At 50.3% G+C, this 20,240-nt stretch overlaps 8 protein-coding genes across 8 annotated transcripts; 7 read left to right on the top strand and 1 right to left on the bottom strand.

Annotated features, from left to right (window-relative positions):
• Nucleotides 1–1,867: 1,867 nt before the first annotated feature.
• Nucleotides 1,868–2,383, top strand: CkaCkLH20_05245 (uncharacterized protein; the record flags this gene model as incomplete). Its single annotated transcript, XM_038887964.1, has 1 exon — nt 1,868–2,383. One exon carries the CDS (start codon nt 1,868–1,870, stop codon nt 2,381–2,383), a length of 516 nt encoding a protein of 171 aa, XP_038747006.1.
• A 783-nt stretch (nt 2,384–3,166) lies between these two features.
• CkaCkLH20_05244 (uncharacterized protein) lies at nt 3,167–3,523 on the top strand (the record flags this gene model as incomplete). Its single annotated transcript, XM_038887963.1, has 1 exon — nt 3,167–3,523. One exon carries the CDS (start codon nt 3,167–3,169, stop codon nt 3,521–3,523), a length of 357 nt encoding a protein of 118 aa, XP_038747005.1.
• A 316-nt stretch (nt 3,524–3,839) lies between these two features.
• Nucleotides 3,840–4,391, top strand: CkaCkLH20_05243 (uncharacterized protein; the record flags this gene model as incomplete). The annotated part of the gene is made up of 2 exons (XM_038887962.1): nt 3,840–3,968; nt 4,032–4,391. The coding sequence occupies 2 exons, from the start codon at nt 3,840–3,842 to the stop codon at nt 4,389–4,391; spliced, it is 489 nt and encodes a 162-aa protein (XP_038747004.1).
• Nucleotides 4,392–4,754: 363 nt separating this feature from the next.
• Nucleotides 4,755–5,632, top strand: CkaCkLH20_05242 (uncharacterized protein; the record flags this gene model as incomplete). Its single annotated transcript, XM_038887961.1, has 2 exons — nt 4,755–4,859; nt 4,937–5,632. The coding sequence occupies 2 exons, from the start codon at nt 4,755–4,757 to the stop codon at nt 5,630–5,632; spliced, it is 801 nt and encodes a 266-aa protein (XP_038747003.1).
• A 2,531-nt stretch (nt 5,633–8,163) lies between these two features.
• Nucleotides 8,164–8,710, top strand: CkaCkLH20_05241 (uncharacterized protein; the record flags this gene model as incomplete). Its single annotated transcript, XM_038887960.1, has 3 exons — nt 8,164–8,310; nt 8,362–8,415; nt 8,471–8,710. 3 exons carry the CDS (start codon nt 8,164–8,166, stop codon nt 8,708–8,710), a joined length of 441 nt encoding a protein of 146 aa, XP_038747002.1.
• Nucleotides 8,711–10,753: 2,043 nt separating this feature from the next.
• Nucleotides 10,754–11,425, bottom strand: CkaCkLH20_05240 (uncharacterized protein; the record flags this gene model as incomplete). Its single annotated transcript, XM_038887959.1, has 1 exon — nt 10,754–11,425. One exon carries the CDS (start codon nt 11,423–11,425, stop codon nt 10,754–10,756), a length of 672 nt encoding a protein of 223 aa, XP_038747001.1.
• A 4,228-nt stretch (nt 11,426–15,653) lies between these two features.
• On the top strand, nt 15,654–18,404 carry CkaCkLH20_05239 (uncharacterized protein; the record flags this gene model as incomplete). Its single annotated transcript, XM_038887958.1, has 3 exons — nt 15,654–15,869; nt 17,728–17,919; nt 17,991–18,404. The coding sequence occupies 3 exons, from the start codon at nt 15,654–15,656 to the stop codon at nt 18,402–18,404; spliced, it is 822 nt and encodes a 273-aa protein (XP_038747000.1).
• A 602-nt stretch (nt 18,405–19,006) lies between these two features.
• On the top strand, nt 19,007–20,046 carry CkaCkLH20_05238 (uncharacterized protein; the record flags this gene model as incomplete). The annotated part of the gene is made up of 3 exons (XM_038887957.1): nt 19,007–19,531; nt 19,600–19,863; nt 19,918–20,046. The coding sequence occupies 3 exons, from the start codon at nt 19,007–19,009 to the stop codon at nt 20,044–20,046; spliced, it is 918 nt and encodes a 305-aa protein (XP_038746999.1).
• Nucleotides 20,047–20,240: the final 194 nt, after the last annotated feature.

Raw genomic sequence — 20,240 nt, 5'->3', positions numbered from 1 at the left:
TCTCCTCTTAATAAGTTTAGACTGAGAAGATACTTCTATTAGGTTATTTAGCGTCTAAGAAGTCTATATAGGGGGTGTTATTAGGAGGGACCCTAGAGGTATTAGAGTATATAACTTAATATCAAGCTTTAATAGCATACTTTCTACACTAAGAGGGATAAGCCCAGCCCCTTTGAAACCTCCCTAGATGTTTTTAACTATAAGGGCTTATATAAAAGCCTTATAAAATATAGGGAAGAAGTCTTCCTTTATAATATAGGTATTACCTTAGTATATCTTATCCTTAATTTATTAACTATATACCTTCTTTAGTAGTCTAAAATACCTAACGTCTAAGGGCTAAAGTAAATAAGAGGAATAGGCTAGTATATAAAGTATAATAATATTATTTTCCTTATAATATATCTTAAAGTTAGTAGCGTAGTGACTTTTATACCTATTAATAATAAGGAGGTAATATCTACTACTTATATATAGTTTTATATACTAATTAAAGTACTAGAGCTAATTTAGGCCTCTTTTATTTATTATCTATTTATTTTTAGACGTTATAATAACCTAGTTATATAGGAGACCTATTTCTATATACTAAGTGGAGAGGTAATATTGCCCTAAAATAATAATATATAGTGGAACGCTATAGCCTAATAAACTAATAGTCTAAATAACTATAACCTATTTATAATTACTAGGCTATATTATTTTTATATTTAAACGCCTCTTAGCGCTTATTATAACTATTTTAGATATAATCTAGCTTATTATAAACCTAATCTTATTAAAGTTATAGATATCTAAGTCTATAATACTATATTTTATAATTATATTTACTATAAGCTAAAACTACGCATTTATTACGTCTAGGTCTTTATATTAAGCCCTCTTATAGTTAGACTTATAAAAAAAGTATATCTAGAGCTATAGTTATTACTTAATAAAGTTTAAGGCCTAATACTTCCTAATAGGGGGCATATTATAGTTAGTAAGTAGTTAATTAGCTATATCTTTTATACTACTAATATAGGGAGGAAATAATTAGGAATCTAAGTTAAGAATATACTTAACTAGCTTCTCTTCTTTAAGTATAGTTAAATTTTATAACTTAGGTATAGTATTACGTTATAATCCCTTTCCCTCTAAATAATAGTATAAGGTTAAAAAGGGTACTAAGTAGATATAAGATATAGCTTAAATACTAAGAGTTAGTATCTTCTTAATAGCTTAGATTGCTAAGTTTATCTAACCTTTATTACTCTATAATAATATATTTAGTTATAGTATAATATAATATAGAAGTTAGAAGACGGTTTTACGCAGTCAGCTGATTTACTTGCTTGTCTGATCTACTCGCTTATTAACCACGTTATATTAAACCTTATACTACTTAATAAGTATAAATACTAACTTAATAAATCTACTTATAGATTTCTACCTAAATATAGCTTATTTATATTAAGTATATATACCCTCCTTTTTTCTAATGCTTAGGCCAACTTAGCCCCTTTTAGCTAGTTATATATTAATTAATATATTTAATATACTATATTGCTGGCCGTAACTGTTGCTCAATAGAAGGCACGTATCTTTTTTGTCAGTGGACCAGCCCGATTTCAACCGGCCTCTCATCTTAAGGCACCTCATAATTGACGAGAGGCCAACAAACCTCTTTCCTCCAACCGTCATTGTTCCTTTCAAAATCCCCTGGCCTGCACCTTTGCATTAGTCCGATTCCACCATTCTGATCCCAAACTGTGGATCTCGCCTCTCACACATTAAACATTTCAGAAGCCCACCCTCAAGTACCTGCTGAGAGCAACGTCGACATGGATTCTGTAAGTTTTGCTGCGACGATACGTCTGAGCCATCGATGACCTTTGAAACCAGGAGATGGATACCGATGTCCAACAGCTGGTACGGCCTTGCAGCCTCGCTCCGGGCTCAACACCAGGAGAATCTTTCTCGCTCAAATGTTAACGGAAGAAACCAGGCTTCCCCAATGGCTGACCTGGACCTCATCGAAGAGCCCGAGTCGGATACTTCCCCCGAGACGGACCCCAACAGCCTCTCCCAACAACTCCAAGGCCTCCAAACCCAAGCCGAAATTCTCAAGAAACAGACTACGGAGAACACCAAGCTTCTCAAGAACTACAGGTCTCTCGTCAGAGCCATGGACAAGACCATCACCGAGGAAGTCGAGGAGGCCGTCTCCAAGGAGATGCACAAGTTTCAGCAGCTGGTCACCGCGGAGCTCGAGAAGCAGCTCCAGGCCTTCGACAAGCGCATTCAGAACATTGAGAATGCCGTGTCTCAGGAGTTGGCGAACCGGGAGGAGCGGAAGGCTTGGGAGGCGAGGATCGAGGCTTTCCTGGCCCAGCGCCGTTAGAGACTGACGACGTCCTTGCTGTCACCGTCTTCCGGGCGCATGTATCTAAATACCGTACGCGAAGCTTTGAATAATGGACAAAGTCGTGATGCGTTTTGTGATCGAGTGACAACCACCTGCGATGCTGTGGAGGTCAGGAATGGTGGTGTTTTGGCAAGGTAATCGCGAAAACGCGCTCTCAAGTAGATCCCATTCAGATTTCGCCTCTGCAACTCTCAACAACAGTTTCCCGGAATGTTAAAATCACCATTCCCACATGGTAGTGCCTCTGGTACAGCTCATCTTTTCGTTCTCCGTCGCTCATGCCAACGATGCGCAGTTGGCCACCAAAGATACGTACCCAAGAGGCTGAACACCTCACTTTATCCACCTCCTTCCTGGGGCTTGATTGGGAAGCTGCCTCCCACACTGGGCCCCTTCCCTTTTTGTTGAAAGGAAATGTGAGATTCCACATGTTGACTTTATGAACCTTCCCTTGCCCGCCCACCAACACCTTTCACAAACAACTCTCCCCAAAAGCCCTTTCTTCCACATCACCACCCATCACAATCACAAATCACGAAATTCCAAACAATCAGACCACAGCACAATCAGACCACAGCAATATCTTATCTCAAGATCAACACCATGAGATTCCCTGTAAGCTTTCGTGCCAACAAACAAACGATCTTGGAATGATGCTGACTTTATAGCCGCGTGATCCCCTCATGTGTCAGCATGTACGTCAAGCTGCCTCACACCCATCGCCACTCTCCAGCCTAACTCTTTGTGCAGGTTGTCGACATGGTCATCATTACAGCCACCGGAAAGGCCAGGCGCGCACTGGACAACGTCGACGTTTCCATCGTCAAGCAAGAGCCAGATGCCGCAAAGCCCCTAGTTTTCGACTCCAAGTACATCGTCGACGAGCCCGCCAAGTCCAAGGAAGAGCTGAAGGCCATTGTTGAGCACGAGGTCGCCGAGGCCAGGAGAGACTGGAGGGCCAGGCTCGAGCAGCCGCTGGAGGGTCAGACGGAGGAGTTCAAGGCTGTTTTTAGGGAGGGGATCGCTTACCTTGTGCCGGACGTCGACTTTCGCGTCGAGATGGCGCTCGTCAGAGTCCTGGTCGATCTGGACGAGACGTGCAACAAGTTGGAGTAGGGGACCAGCATAAGAGAAAAGTGCCTAGACACAGACAGCAATTGCCGCGCACTGGAATGCAGCAGCCTTTTGCTTTTTGACCCTACTCAGGTCGTCGCCATCCCCAGTGATAAAAGGTGCTGGACACCTAGACAGATAGAGACCTTAGGTAATTTACAGAGGAACAAGATTGCTTCCCGATCCGCAGCCAGAAAAATGACCCACACCTTCCTTCCCACGAAAATCACTGTGTCGTCTTCACCCACAAACAATCATCCAAACCAAATCCCATCCCAACACTCCCACATCTCACCACAAATACGAATCCATCATCACAATGGCCAAGAATCGTCCCGGCCAAGGTGCGCGCCGCCGCCAGAGGAACCGCGAACAGCGCGACAAGGAGGCCTACCTGACTGGCAATCACGTGCCCGAGAGTGCCATCCCTCGCTCAAAGCGCATAATCGTGAGCAGCATCAAATCTCGTCTGCAAGATCCCTATTCAACCGAGCTAACATCTACTACCAAGGCCAAGAAGAAGCAGCGCAAGCAGATCAACGAGCGTCTCGACGGAATTTCCAAGGAGATTAAAGCTATGGAGGAGCAGCAGCAGAACTTGCTGGAGGAGCAGCAGAGACAGAAGGACAAGGCCGCGGCCTCGACCTTCAAGACCGACGTCAGAAACAACAGGTTCAACGTCGTCCGCGACGGTCTTGAGAACACTACCAACAAGCTCAACGCGCACGTCAAGACGTTCAACAAGATGGAAGAGGACATGGGCATGCGAATGGACCAGTCTACGATGGCGAATGCAAAGATCGCGAAGATGGAGCATCAGATGGAGGCCATGATGGCGGAGATCAGTGCCCTCAGGGAGGCGAGGAAGTGAGGGCCTGTCTGTTAGTTGTTACATCGCGCTACCTCGCAAGCGATTTGCCTGGGCCTTCATCACATCAAAGATTTGTCGGTGCCCGCCAAAGATACGTACCTCAGGAAATTGACCACCTCACTTTATTCGCCATCTTCTTCTAAAAGTTCTTTTCGCACCAAGTCGCTTCTGCTTTCGTTTCCCTCGAGAAGGAAGGAACACTAAACTTGAATTTTCTCTTGTGCCGTCTTCGTCACTTTCCACCTCGCCTTCTGCATCTTTCTCCCACTACTTCGTCGAGAGCTTTTGTCCAGCTAATTGATACATTCGTCGGAAGCCCTTGATCATCAAGAACCAGACGCAAGCTGCTCGGCTTGCCTCAATATGAACTACATGAACAACGTAAGCTCACCTGCCGGCGGCGAACCCCCTCATTCGACCAATGCTGACTTGGATAAGCAGATGGCTACCCCCAACCAGCACCAATTCGTACGTCGAGTTCCCTACCGCGTCTCTCGATCTCTCGAGGCTTCTCATGACTGTTGCCGGTCTAACGTTTAACACAGACGATCCCCGTCGGTATGACGGCGGAGCAGGCCGTGCAGAACTCCGTTGCCGGTCGCACCTCGGCCCAGATCGCCTCCGAGATCGACCAGCGTCTCCGCCATGTCTCTCCCGAGCTCCGCGCCGCTGTTGAGAGCACCATCGACTACGCCGCCGCCAAGACGAACGAGCTGGTCCGCCTTATGGACAACCGCATCCGCGAGCAGGACGGCACCATCGCCGAGCTGAACGGCCAGATGCTCAACGTCCACCACTACGCCGTCTCCCAGGCGGTCGACAACAGCGAGTCGCACGAGCACCTCGTGGAGGCCAAGCAGATCTTCGGCACCATCGAGGAGCGCTTCGCGCACATGAACGAGAAGCTGCAGGAGACCCTGCGTCAGGACCGCGCCAGGGTCAACAATGCGATCAGCTTTCACAAGCACAGCGATAAGAGAATCCAGGACGAGCTCGAGTACCAAGTCCCCAAGGCCAAGGAGGAGCTGAAGGTTTTCCTTGAGCAGCTCGTCGCGAACGCGATGCGGGACCTCGAGGCTCGCATTGCCCAGGAGTTCGCGAAGAACCAGGCTGAGCTCGAGGAGAAATGCAAGAAGTTGGAGAAGGAGATCGCTTCGGAGCGTGAGGAGCGCAACAAAGAGCGCGAGGAGATGAACGCTTGGAAGGCGCAGATGGAGGCATTGGTGTCTCACCGCGGCTAGATTTCACTGGGTTCTTTCCTTCCTTACTTTTGCAGCCGTTGGGCTTGTCGCTATGTTGAGATTGCAGCGTCGATCTTGTACAAGGTGGCAGGGCGTTTAGGGCTTGTATTGGCATCGGGATGCATCATAGAACAGTTAGGAATGTGTTCTCAACATGAAGCTCCATTGAGTGGAAATCGAACCAGTTTCGTGCCATCGCCGTGGCTCTCAGATGACCAACGAACCAGTCGTGTTGCGGAAGAAGTGAGGTTTGACAAGACAACTTGGAGCCTCACGCTGCCCTTGCGACGAGGCTCCCCTTGCAACGAGAAGCATCTTCAAGCGCATACATAGGTTGAACGTACCATTGCCGCGACCAACGTTGAAGCCTTGGTTTCCCGTTCCCGTGACATTCAGCATCACAATCCTGCCAACGGCAATCGCTAATCGTATTTCAAGTCAAGACCACGGCAAAGCACACAACACGTTTCGCGGAAAGCCACCCAAGATGTGACCAGTTTGGAGGAATCAATTCAGGTGTCAATTCGATGATGGAGAAAAGAACTAGATACAAACACCGCCCAATTGCCCAAGCACCCCAAACCCCAAGCCAGCAACCCGGCCAAAAAGAAAAAAAAAAGGTCAAAATGTTCCTGTCTTCATCCAGTTAGCTGAGAACAACTAAGTAAGTTCGCAAGTGCTGTCCAGGTGAATTGGCTGTTGGACCGTCCCCTGAAGCGGTCTAGGGACCCACCTCATGGCCCAAGATCCGCACGGTCACTAGACTCCGGCATTGCCGAAGCCTTATTCTCGGAGGGTTGCCACCCTACTCGGAGCGGAATGCACAGTCTCTACCTTTTGATCCCAAGTTGCCCAACTGGGTACCGCCGAGGCGGCTCCATGTAAACACACGTGAGGGAAGGTCGGACCGCGGCTCCAGGGGAACTGCAAAACGCGAAGAATGGCCTCCTGTTTTCCCTTTTGCTCACCAACCCCCGAAGGTGAAGGAGAGCGCGAGGGAAAGTCGGGTTCCTGTCAAGGTTCCGTGGAGTGAAGCATTGCTACTGGGCGAAGAAGATCCCAGTCGTGCAATGCTTCGACTTCTTTGGTCCCCGGCTCGACAGGTCCTTTGGCCCACCGTGTTTGATGCATCGGACGCGAAGCCAGAAGAACGCGGGGCAAATGTGGATGGATGAACTTACCAGTTGAGATTGTTGTGGTGTGAAGGAGGAGATAAAAGAAGAAGAAGTTGTGATGAGGATGGGAAGAAGAAGAGATTGGAGAGTTGACGGGAGAAAAGGGTGGCTTTTATATGTTGTCGGAGGGCGGTTACTGATTGCGGGACCGGCGGTACGTACCAGGGCTGAGTACCTGAGGGTTCGGGACGATTTTTCTTATTGGCTAGGCATTTAAAAAAAGAACCAAGGGGACTTTTTCTTCAGTCTGAGAAGAAAAAAAGATTCGGGATGGAGTGAGCAAGCTGGAGGTGAGGTGAAGCTAAAGTTGAGGCTGAAAAAAAGGGCAGGAGCGAGTGGCGTGGGGGCACCTGCCGAATCTGGTCATTGGCAGGGGGCTACACCGGGAGATCGCCCGACGGCGCCCTGCCCTGTGGACCACCATCCCGGCACCACCTGCTAGGCGCCGCTACGTCCCGAAGGCTTCCATGGATCTTAACACAATTTCGATACGCAGTGGTGACGATTAAACTAGGCGTTGCGGCGTATGACAAATTACTTACTTCCATTCTGGCTTTTACGACGAACGAGGCACGCATCCAGCAGCAACTTGACCATGAACTTTTGATTGCAAAAAATTCCATCTCCGAGTCTTGGCTGACTCTCGATCGTTCCAGTGGGTCAGCCACAAGCCAGGCGAAGGCAGTCGCACCTGGGCATCCAGCAGAAAGCATGCCTTACCTCTGAGTACGGATTTTTCCACCCACCACGCGCCTCACCTCTGTTGTTTTTCCGGAAGTCTGGATCACTTTCCATTCAGAAGGACTTCCAATATCTTACCTACAAGACCTAACAGAGAGTAGCGTCCAAACAAAGCGACGTCCTCATTGTGGCGATACCATGTAGAACAGAGAAGGAGTTTGCTTGAGTTTACGCTCAGAAGGTAGGGCCCCCTCAGATATCAACTGTAACTATCTCATTTGACGATATATGCGATAATTGCCTTGGCTGTCTCCTGCCACCTTGCTTGAGGATCCACTGGGCAGGACCGGCGTTCATCGTGCTTGTACTTGAATGGCAGCCCCGCAAGCAAACAGAGAATCGGAAGGGCTTTGCTTTCAATTTCGCTAGGAAGGAAGCAGTGTCCATCGTACATGCTTGTATCGATGCTGAGGGGGAATCCTCGGTTTGCGTCCCTTTTATGTACTCCCCTCCCGTGAATAGCGTAGGCCATTGTGTCTTCTTCAATGTCGACTTGACAACGCACACAGGGAAATCATACTCTACTTTTCAGCCAATACCATCGCATATTGTTTTGTACAGCCACCAGGCGTGCGAAAAGCCTTCCCGACCTGTTTTACAATTTCGTAGCCCACGATGTCGAAGCGACCCCTGCAGGACGACGAGTCGTCCGTTGACGAGACAAAACGACGCCGCGAGAAGTCGCCTCCGGCACCATCCTTCGATTCACCCGATACCACAATGCATAAGATGATGGACGGCATCGAATCGTCCTTCCAGCAGGTATCCGAGCGACCCCGAGACGACACGGAAGTTTCGCATGTTCAGCAATAGCAGAGTGGCAATGGCCTGACTGGTGCCTCGGCGTTTACGGCGGCAAATGCTCACGTAACTTTGATCAGACCAGGTGGGTCATGATAAAACGCTGACCACCACTCGTTAGACCGCCGAGGACGTTATTGCCGAAAGGGCCAAGGCGATTCGCTGCACCATTGACGCAATCTCAGATCAACTCGCAAGCCTTCGATTCCACTTGTCTGTGAACGCAGGGCAAAGTGAAGCAGTGGCGGAGTGCGTCTTACTTACCTCCCAGGTCGCCGAGGTTGGCAAGGACATGCGAGGATTGTTGCTCCAGAACAAGGCGAACCGAGAGAATCGCGACCCGGGCACGCTGGGACTATAGGAATTGCGGCTGGTAAGTGATCTACAATACCGTTGCTTTGAGCTTTCGAGAGGATGCTGACAGATGTCCAGATTGACGTTTGCGACGACGACGGTGCAGGTACAACTCTCGGAACCATCGTCGAAGAGGCGACCCTCAAAATCATGGCCGAATTTTCGGACAGACTCTCAGCTGTTCAAAAGAGGATTGATACACTCTTTACCATGGTTGGGGCCAACTTGCCGTGAGGTCATCATCCGGCGACGATGACGACAATCGGGAGCTATATTACTTTTTAAGTTGGTACAGCGGTGGCTCCTTAGGTGCGCCAGCAGCGGTTCTACAGTTTGGATACGGATTAGAAGTACGTGAGCAGGCTTCGTCGGTCGACCAGACGTTACCTGATTGGGAAGCTGTACATATCGAGTTCATCGTGAACATAGCGGTTACAAAGGATGCTGTATCATGTTGAGAATTGGGAAAAGCCCGCTAAACCTCTGTTCCTTTCCTAAGGTCGCCCTCTTGGAGCCCTCGTTGCAAACAGAAGCTAGTACCTAACGCCATGGAGATTGAAGGTCTTCCCTCATCACATCCATCTTCACCGTCAACAAGCTAACCTCGTAGTTATATACCTCCAGAGCGTATATGAGTGCCTCCGCATCCCAGTCCCAGGGCAAGATCTCAGTCGGTTGCAACCCTCCAGCCAAGCGTCTGAGGTGACTTGCAATCACGGCGCACGCCTGCGCCACCTTTCCATCAAGCACCGGCCGTCTCTGGGCCAGTCTCTGTGCCTCTGATACTTCTTCCGCAAACGCGAAATTGATCTGTGACACAATCAGAAAGAGGAAGCTCGCGGTTGGGGGGGATGGAATTTGACTGACTATGATATCGCCGATGTAGGGCTGGTCTTTCAGGTCCTTGTACTCGGCGATCAAACCCATGATTTGGGCGCACTCTCTCAACGTGGGCTGGCGTGGGGCGCGGGGACTCGAGGAAGAGCTGTTTGGGGAACGACTTCCTGTAAGAGGCGTTGGTTTGAGGCCAAGTAGACGCATGGTGCAATTCAACCCGATTGGATTTGGTGTGGTAATACAGAAAGAAGAGCTGGACGAATGGACTCTAGCAAAACTCTAGATCTTTGAACTTGGAAGGCCTTAAATACACCATGAACCATGGTTCGATAAAGTAGACAATAATTTTGCGTCACATATCATATTGGGCCTCCTACTTTGCTGCCAGCCGTCCTGTTTTATTCATGATCGTAAGCTCTGCGAACATTGAGATGGAGTTCAGACAAAGAATTGAGATTTTGAGAGGATTTTGGAGCTTGAAAGAATCACAGGTTTCGATTCACAAAGACACAAGAGACTGGTCCAATTTGGAACATGGAGTGGTCGCATTGACATAAGCGCCACCAGCATCATTGTGGACGAATACAAAGCACATTGTTTCGTAGAGGCAAAGGGAGTAGAGGACAACAAAACACATATTACTTATATATACGAGAGAGACAGAGATAGAAACAGAGATAGAGAGAAAGAGAGGCGAGGGCAAGCCTCTATGGAAATCGCACGAAGAGTTGAGAGTCCACGTAGCCATCAAATGGGGATATGCTAACCAGATTTGAGACAAGCCCCTGAATCTCCTCAGACTGATACAACTGTGATATGTGGGACACTTTCAAAATAAACGGAGATGTGTGAAGACTTATAGAGTCTTTTTAAAGGGTTGCTACTCGCTTGGAGCTTTGAATTGCCACTGGCGGCGATGCCTCAACCTACATCTCTGGCTACATGCGGCGTTGGTTCAAGTCAGAGTCTAAACGCATGGTTTTCAATCATCCGCGGTATACTAGGAGTTCTGTTACGTCTAATAGTACTTCCATTCATGGGTGAACTGCGCGAGCTTCTGGCGGCGGTGCATTATGATCATACACTAGAGCTTCGCACAAATACCCTCCATATTCTCAATCTCAGAAATGGTACACGCCAGCGGGTACTCCTTAACTGAACCTCGTCTCAAACCGTCCACAAGCTTTGTTTATTAGTAAAGCACAGCCTCCTACTATCCTATGCAAACGTTGACCTTTGCGAGCTCAACTCTAGGCGTGTCAACCGCCGCCCATCCAATTCTGCGGTAATGTCCTGGTGATCTATCTTCTACCATTATGAGCGCTGCTGCGTTTCCCCCAAATCCACTTCTCTGGGTGAAGATTATTCCTGTGGCCCCTTTCTCCCATCCACCTCCATGGAGATTACTACCCAAGTTGACTATCCACTGACTGGAGGTGAGACGTATTGGTGTTTTGTTGTTGGTGAAGTTGAACGTTCCGACCTCGACCGTCACAATCGTGCCTTGAGTCACCATACCCATATCCGTTATCTCCACTGGACCAAAGTGCGGAGACTGCTGTAGGAAGGAGGCTGTCAAGGTGTAGTCTCCGGAAGGATTGGTCGACACTTCGGCCATCCAGCTTCTCCCTGGACCCTTCTCGGGCGGCCCCGACGCCAATAATCCAGCCGTGATACACCCGGCTTCGGCGGCTTCCTGTAGCAGCGAAGGCCAGTCCCGTCCGTACTTCCCTGCTATCTTGTGAGCCCCTCGAACTACGGCAGTGTAGCCCCAGATCAAGTCCTCCTTGACCGAGCAGTAGCGCGTAGTGTCGTTCCAAGCTTCCTCAAAGCTCTCGTAGAGCATGCCGTCCGTGGCCTTCGAGCCCGCAAGAGGAACATGCATAGCCGTGTCCTAGCAGAGCTTGCTCGTGTAGTCTCTGTGGTCCGCAACCTCTGAATAGCCCACGATGAGGGCCTTGGATAAAAGGCTTCCTTCTTGAAATGTCCATACTCGATCGGCCCAACAACCAAGAATCACGCCTGCGACGACATCGCCGCGGCTCTGCGTCCAGTCGGGGATCAGTACCAATCCGACTGCTGCCTCTCTGTAATAGGTGCACATCTTTCCTATCTCTCTCACTTTCTCTTCCGGGTCGGCTTGGTTGATGCACCAGGCATCCACCCATACATAACGCAGGTCACACTGCCGCACCATGTGTTCCACTATGTTCTGGAGGTTATCTCGAGTCCATTGCTTCCAAACGTATGATAGGATCGCATAGCAGACGTTGCTCCTCCTGACTACCCTGTGTTCTTCTATGTCATACACACGCAGTGGGGTCCCCTGCGGGTTGTGGCCTTGGATTGACGCCAGTGTCTCCTTCGCATTGTCTGTCCACGATAGATTGTAGGTCGGCGCCGAGGCGCGGGCAATATCCATGATACCACCTATCAAGCCTTTTGATTTTGCGGTCCGATCTCTGGGTAGCGTCGGGTGAGGTTGTCAATTATTTATACAGGTGGGTTGCTGTGTCTTCAAGAATCCGTAACGGCGACCAGTGTCGAGGCTTGTGTAGGTGTGATAAACAAGGCTGTGACAAACCCCCAGAAGACTAAAGAAAAGCAGCCTGATGAAAGGTGAGGTGGCAGTGCCTCATTCGTACTAATCATGCAGCAGGGCCGCACGTATGTGGCCAAGCTGGTAGCTATGTGATTGGATAAGAATGGTGCAGCTGATGTCCACAGCCTGATGCACTTGCGGTTCCCTTAAGACAGAGTATGGTCTTTCAGCCCGATTGCCCTACTATGCCCCAGAGTACGCGCCGCCGCCCAGTCCACATTGTAGTTTACGTGCCACCACATGGGCGCGCTTCATGTTCCCCGTGAAGATGGCGGCCGCGAGACCGTACTGACTGGCAAAGAGCTGGTACCGGTCCGAAGATCTGTTCTTGGGCAATCTTCATGTCTTCCTGAGTCTGTTCATTTGGGTTGCATCAGTAAAAGCTTATGGGATAATGAGTACCCAGCCGCTGTGGGGTAACATGCGTCCCCAGAGACTGTCGGGTGAAAAACGTATCCTTTGGAACGGTGTACCGTACCGCTGTTGAGCAGTCGACCTCCCGAAGCCTTGCCCTGTTCGATGTGAGACAGCACTTTGCTGAATTGAGGCCTCTATATCTGGGGCCCTTGATTGGCGTCCTCAGAGGCAGGGTCGCCAAGGTTCGCCCATTCCTTCGTGATTTAGATTATTCGTTCCATTAACTCGTCTTAAAAAGCATTGTGGACACAAATGCGACTCGTCGACGTACAGACCTAGGTTAAACAAGCCCAGTAGTCGTCTGTCCAGATCCATATTTTAACTGTTGTCAAAGACATGGCGTCGACGGCAATCTTGCGTAACCAAGGGTGTAACATTTGAAATCCTGACCGATTTCCGTTTAAAGTAGTAGTATGTACTGCGCCATCAAGTTTGTGCCACATGACGTAATTACTGTGTTAGACAAGCACGGTACGAATGGATGGGCATGTCCCAGTCAGCCTGGGTGGCCTTGTTGCAAGGCGTTTTCACCCCTTAGAGGTTCTAAAAGTAGAGATACGTAGTAAGACGTTACCTTTCGCCCCTAAGTGAAGATGTCGGCCGATCCTGGGAAGGCTTCTTTGCGTTTTTCTCGACTCAACGTTTTGCTTTCTCGTGTTGTCTGAACCTACGAAAATACGCGATCTCTACATCAAGCGTCTCTCGCGACCCCCGAATCTACGATATGAGCCTCAGTATGTCGCCAAATTCGGATGGTACCTCTCCTCCAGTGCCGCAAGAGTCATCCCACCAGCCAACCGAACGCCCGCCGGCCTACTCGAGGCCCTCTCGACACTCGCAAGATGTAATCAATGAGCAGAACGACGTAAGACGACAGCATATTGAGTCGTTTGAGGACGGCGATCCGGATACCTGTGCGTCTGATACCGAAGACATACCGTCTTCGCTCAACAGACAGGATCAATCCTCAGGATACAAGCCTGTTGCCACAAATGGCCACACGGCAAACAGTATTGCAGGCCGCAGAAATACCACATCATTGACTACAATCATTTCGGATTTTGTCATCCTCTGCCTTCCAATGGCAGCAGTCATATTTGGCGTGCTTGTCTGGTCCCTCGACGGCTCAGAAATGGACGAAAGCTTCTCAGCGTGGCAAGGCGCTACTACTATCGTGAGTCACCCTCAATTGCCTAATATCTTACATGTTGGAATCATTATCGTAATAACTTCTTCCATGAAAGCTCGCGACAGCATTCCCGATCTTGTACGCCGCTATCATTGGACGATTAATGTCAGAGTCAGCTCGGTGGAAACTTGAAAAGGGGGGAAGCATCGGCTTGCTTGAACAGCTAATAGGCAGCAAGACAGTTGGTTCAGCCCTCGTTTCCCTCTTTCAATTAAGGGCTATCAATTTTCTTGGAGTTGTTCTTCTGCTTGTTTGGTCCTTGTCTCCCCTCGGAGCACAAGCACTGCTACGTATGCTACGACCCGGTGTTCGCTCAGACCCTTCCCCAACGATCATAAGGTACTTCAACACCAGCCTGCCTCCAAACTCGAGTATGTTAGATGAGGGGTCGAGCGGCGTCGGTGATGGCCAAGCCAGGCCCTTACTCTCTAGCCAGGGAACTCTTTATACCCTGCTTGTTACAGCGCCAAGGATGAACAAAATCGATACAATGGACCTATGGGGAAATGTCAGAATCCCTTACATGCGCTCACATACAAGCAAAGAATGGGTGGCTGTACCCGATAATCGTTCCGCCATCGAATATTCATCTCTGGCGGGAGTTCCTGTCTACTACACTGGCGAGAGAAACTCCACCACCACTTTTCCTCTGGAATCCAGCCACATACATCTAACAGGTTGTAATGCCACCAGGTTTTATGCCCTTAAAAGTGGTGCGCCTTGGACTTCAAGAGCGAATGTAACAGAGAACATTTCAAAAATACAACGCCCTCCAAACGGAACCTGGCGCGGATATCCGCTCCGAAGAGGCGACCTCTCAGCGCAATGGGGTGTCGCTACTGATACATTTGTCGACCCGTTCTGGCTTGCCGATGTACCGGAGAATACTTACCCCTTCAAAAGCAACGACCCAAACAGCCCGGCCATCCTTGCCCAGGAGGAAGAGATCAGTAGCCGTCCCCCAAAAATACTGGTACGGCTCATGATGCCACCCGGAGGGGGAAACTCCAACAGAGCCTTCGACAACATCGAAATCACCTGTGACATCACGCAACAATATGTTGAATCTCATATCAGCTGCTCTCAGATCAACGACCAGCGACAATGTCAAGTGGCGAAGCAGCGGGCTTCTCGCCAGAAACATGCGGCAGAAAGTATTACACATCTTTCATTTCCTCAAGTCTTCGACTTCGTTTCTAGGGAGCTACCACTTGCTACAGGAAGGCAATCTCTCGGTTCCACTGACCCGAGTATATATTATCTCAAAGATCCCAGGTTCGAAAACATCTCCAATGGCACGGCAGTCTTATCTGATGAGATCGATGTCGAAAACGTTGGAGTGCGACTTGGGCAGCTTATCAACACATACCTCCTACTGAGCCAGGCATCAGAGAAGATTTCAACTGGGGACGTAGGTTTCGTATCTAACATCACCGTGGGAGGTGAAACAATTGCCCTCCTAGAAATAATCGCGGTCCAGAAACTTTGGGTTTCGCTTTATCTGCTTTCTAGCATCGTATTGCTCGCCGGCGCCGTTCTCACCGTCATCTTTACACACCTCACGTACGGACCTGAGACTCTCGGCTACGTTTCGACAACGATTCGAAATTCCAAGTATATCAACCTTCCTTTTGAGATAACGTGGATGGATGGCCCTGAACTTGCGAAGGAAATGAAGACATTGCGAATCAGGCATGGAATGGTGAGGGAAACCACCGACGCATTGGTGTTGGCTGTCGGGCACGAAGAGGAAACAGAGCGGATCAGAGACGTTCTGTCCAAGGGCCGCCGGATTCAGGGCGATGGGAACTGAGTGGCCTAAAGGGCTTTCCAGCAGGTTCATTGTCATCGAGCTGTCCCAGCACATTCGTTACGGCAATTCCTTCACATAGGGCGACCTAAACCATGCAAGCCGCCGCATTTTACGATGAGGTGTATCGCGACGACGTCGTCTTGTGCAACGGAGTCCAGCAGAATCTGAACAGAGGAGTGTACGTGGACGGTCCGCTGCATTCCAAGAGAGAGTCCGCCGTCATTCACCTCAAGAAGCTGATATCCAAGGACTTGCAGGCTCACATGGAGGAGGAGACTAGGCAGGGACCGAGATCCGGCCTGCGCAGCGTAAGCAGCAGCTTCACACCGATGTTGCCAAGGAGGAGAAGTTTGTCGCCAATGTTTGTGCTTGTGCGAAGGAAAATGGCGGTCAAAAATCTCATTTAACTGATTGCACCTTTAAAATACACAATTCTTGGTTCATAAGTGGTTAGTTATCTACAAAATGTGCTGAGATGTCAGGACCGAAGCCGTATTCTCCCACGTCACCCACCGGCAGGTCTCCCGGTGCCGCCCCACCCACGGACCTGCACTACTCCACTCGGCGCCGCTCCTTCCTCTTGAATCCTAACTTCACCCCCATCGGCCACCTTTGTCGACTTCACATTTTCTCTCCCTCAGGCCGCCACAATAAGAAGACTTTCCTCATTAGTCGATAAAGAAATAAATAAAAGCACCTTCAAGATAAAACAAAAACCGTCTCAGGTACGTACCGCGCACCTCGCTTAATCAGTAACCCTTCAAACGACTATTCAATCCCCTCCTCTCTTCCCAACTTCTCCCACTCTCCTCCCAAATATTCTAACAACTATTCCATCTTCTCACTTCATCTCATCATCGATCAACCTTTTTTTCCCTTCTCCTCACACTTCACAGCGGCTTGGCCTCCCACTTCCCATGACTTGGTAAGTCTCTTCATCCACATCTGCCTGCTTTCTTGGCTTTGAGACCGCCTATGCGACGGCGTTTGGCGAAACCGGCTGTCCGCGCCGGGGACCAGAGACGAATGATCACCGTGGCAGAATCTTCTCGCCTGCCTCGGATCGATCTTCGTCACAGGGACAAGGACAGCCGACCTCTTACGACGCGCTTGCCTTTCGAGGCGAGCGGGAGCAAGAGGCTGCCTCTCGCGGTGAGCGTCTTCCTCCAGAGCCGACTGCCCTGTTCCGAGTCCTCCTGGACCACGGGTCGGGCGGTTGCGCCTCGCTTCGAATGGGTTGGCACCCGCTAGGAGAGTGATTACGCCGATGGTTTTACCGGGGAGGGTATGTGGCCGGGTTTCATCCTGGGCCGCTCTTGGGGGACGCGGGCAAGCAGCCGCTTCAAGCAGTGCATTTGCAGACTTACTCAGTTTTGATCTCTTTACTGACTGGATGGAAGACAGGTTTTCTCTTGCCGATTTCGCGTTGGTTCTGGCGCGAACTGGCAGGTACGTTTTGCGACATGGGATTTGGGCTTGATGGGGTGTTCATGGCGTGTTCAATAGTTGTAGAATATCGATTCAATTTGCTTTCGCTCTTTCCATGACTGAAATGAAGATTGTGTTCAATGTCTTTTGTGACATGCCTGGTCGTCCTTGAGCAAGTGTCTACCAATGCTGTCTTCGTCCAAATCGGAGTGGAGCACCATTCGATGTTGTCATTTGGTCGCAGGCATGATGAGACCTGGCCATCTCTGTTGTCCTTACTGTCTGTTTCCGCATCGCCTGTTGCTGTCCATTTCGAATTCGCTGGAAATGCCACGATCAGGGCAGGCATGAAAGCGGACTGAAGACCTATGAAAGAACCTTCACAACAAGCGGTGAACATTGCCTTCAGGACCTTCTTCATAAACCATCTGAAATTGCTACAGAGTCACAAGATCTTCGAAGACGCCGTAATTTAGACTGTCCCGATGAGGAGACGATCATGCACCGATTCGAGATGTTGTAAATGGCCCAAGGCCGATTCTGCGTTTGAGTTGCAGTGACGAGTTTTAGATGACATGAAGGGAAATTCTTAAACTTGAGGCATTAGAGACTAGACAATTCTAAGCGAGAAGGGCTCTTGGCCCAACAGTCGTCCTCTTTGTTTTTTTCGTCGCGGTCGAAATTCTTTTTGTAGTCTTCCGTTACGCCTTTTCTTTCCCACCAGTCTCACATCACCAGCTTTTCACCACCACCACCATGACGAACGAGCCCCGCCCCGGCAAGGAGTCGCGCCTGCGCGAGAAGAAGCGCAAGACCAGAGCCGCCCAAGCCATCAAAAATGGCGACTCTCCTCCCCCTCCCCCTCTTCCTCCTTCCTCTTCGGTCGCGGCCGGCGTCTCCCCCGACCTCACCAGATCCGAGCGCATCACGGTAAGCACTGTCCTTGACGTTTATTCATATCATTATTCGAACTACCTACTAACGAATTGTGTCTACATAAGGCCACGAACCACGTGCGCCGGATCACGCGCAAGCAGCTCAACGACCTCGAGACCAAGACCAACGCCGAGACCACCGCCATGAACCACCACATCGAGAAGGCCACCAGGGAGAACAGGGATTGGCGCCACCGCGTCGAGATGGCCAACGCGAGCTTCCGCCAGACGCAGCAGGAGAGCATGCGGTGCACCGAGCGCAATGTGCAGAACATCGCCCGCGGCCACAACCAGCTCCGGGAGCACGTGCTGCGCGAGGGACGACAGGCGAGTACCAGGGCGGAGATCATCGAGACCAAGATGGAGCTTGCAGCTGAGGACGTGGATGAGCTGCGCGAGGAGAACCAAGCCCTCCGCGCGAAGAACGATGAGTTGGAGGTCCGCCTCTCCTACCTGGAGGACCTGTTGAAGAAGAAATGAGGCTATGGCGTTCGATAATCGCTACATATGAATATACACAAGACATCGCCAGGGATGGAAGAGAACAGCAATGAGGCCCGGGCCACTATTGCGTGAACGTAACATTGCTCATCTACCCGCTTGCTGTTTGACTTTGCCCTCCCCTGACGTCCATACACTCTGGGGCCACGCGAGGGCTGCGATTATACCAGTGACGAGTTAAAATGAGGACGAGGATAGGTCATTTGATGTCGCTGTGCTAGATTACAATCTCCTTAAATAAGAAGCGCGCTCAAAATACCTTGTGGTTGGCAACTCTACGGCTGGAAGTTGGGGTTGGAAGTTGGGGTTTATCGACCGACTCGAGCAATTTCAACGTCTATTTTAGAGCCAAATGTCCATCCTATGAGGTACGAAGCATCATCGAGGCCGTTCGAGTGGAGTGGCGATGTAGGTAGCCGCACGAACGGATCCACCAAGACACAAACGGAAGAAATGACAGACAAACAGAGCTTCAGACATGTGACGACACGACACAGTCAGAACGTGAAATATTTCACTCTACCTGAACCTGTTTCTCTTGTCCATGCCGGCAATTTTGAGGCCACTTGTCTCGACACATCCTGTTCATTCGTCAAAGGAAATCTCAGTTCCAGAAGGCCAGCGACGAGTCCCGAAGTTGCCTGACCTTCACCTACTTGCCCTCCCAGAGTGTCTACCTGTCACTTCATTGCAACGAACACGCAAACAGACATTGCCTCGACTTCTCCTCCAGCGTAATCGACTCGCTCAGAACTTGCTCCCTCGCCGACCTGAGTTCATCATCTCTTGATCTCATCCATCTCCAGGCCGCCCTCCTAACGATCCACCAACCACGCCCCAACATGGCCTCGAAGAAGAGCAACCTCGGCAAGCGCCAGCGCGACCGCCTCAAGAAACAGAAAGCAAAGAGCGTCGTCCCCACGAGACCCGACACCCCGGAATCCGACCCCGTCCCCGACGAGCCGCCCGTCCCGGGCCTCGACGTCACCAACTACAGCGACGTCAGCAACCTCGCCGCGAACATGGGCATGGGCGGACAGGTTAAGGAGATGGTCGCCGTGGACTCCAAGGGCCGAAAGCTGCGTGTCGTCATGGGCGGCGAGAAGGTCAGGCTAGCTACCTACCCTCCCCCGAGCTCTGCGTTTCGTGAATGCTGATATGGGATACGTCACAGGTGATGAACGAGTTCAGCAAACGCATGGACGAGGAGAACGAGGTCCAGGGCAAGCTCGATCACATCGCGGCCAAGTTCAACGCCGCCCGCGCGGCCGCCTACGGGGCGGGCGCGAAGAAGATGTCCCAGGCGGAAGTGAGCAAGGCTAAGAAGGAGCTGGCGGAGGTTGTGGACGAGATCGGCGATGTGTTGCAGACGGACGTTGCGTATCGCCTTCTCGTTCAGGGTCAGCGCAAGACGTTTTACTCTGATAGAATGAAGTTGGTAAGTCGACGGTGCTACTGCGAGGTGAGGCTGGAATATTGACGGTGATGGCAGGTTTTGCACCGCGAGGAGCCTGGCTACAAGGCGCCTTCTCTTAAGAGAGAGGAACCGCTCCGCCGGGCCATCTCCCGTATCGAGGGAAAGATTGATGCAGTTGCTTCCAGGCTGGACGGAAAACATTGAGATTCGGCTATTGAGGTGGTCGTGCGATCTACGGAGGGTTGTGGCTTTGATGATCGTGTGGGGAATTGCTCGTATTATTTGCAGACATTGCGTGGCATCCACATGTTTTTGCAACGTTGGGAATGATGATGCGTGGGGAAAATCTTTGATTCTGGTTTTCCAGTTTGGTTCATGCCAGTTTTGTCGTCGAGAAG

The sequence above is a fragment of the Colletotrichum karsti genome, assembly GCF_011947395.1.
Source record: "Colletotrichum karsti strain CkLH20 chromosome Unknown Scaffold14, whole genome shotgun sequence".
NCBI lineage: Eukaryota > Fungi > Ascomycota > Sordariomycetes > Glomerellales > Glomerellaceae > Colletotrichum > Colletotrichum karsti.
This window is presented reverse-complemented; position numbering and strand designations above follow the sequence as displayed.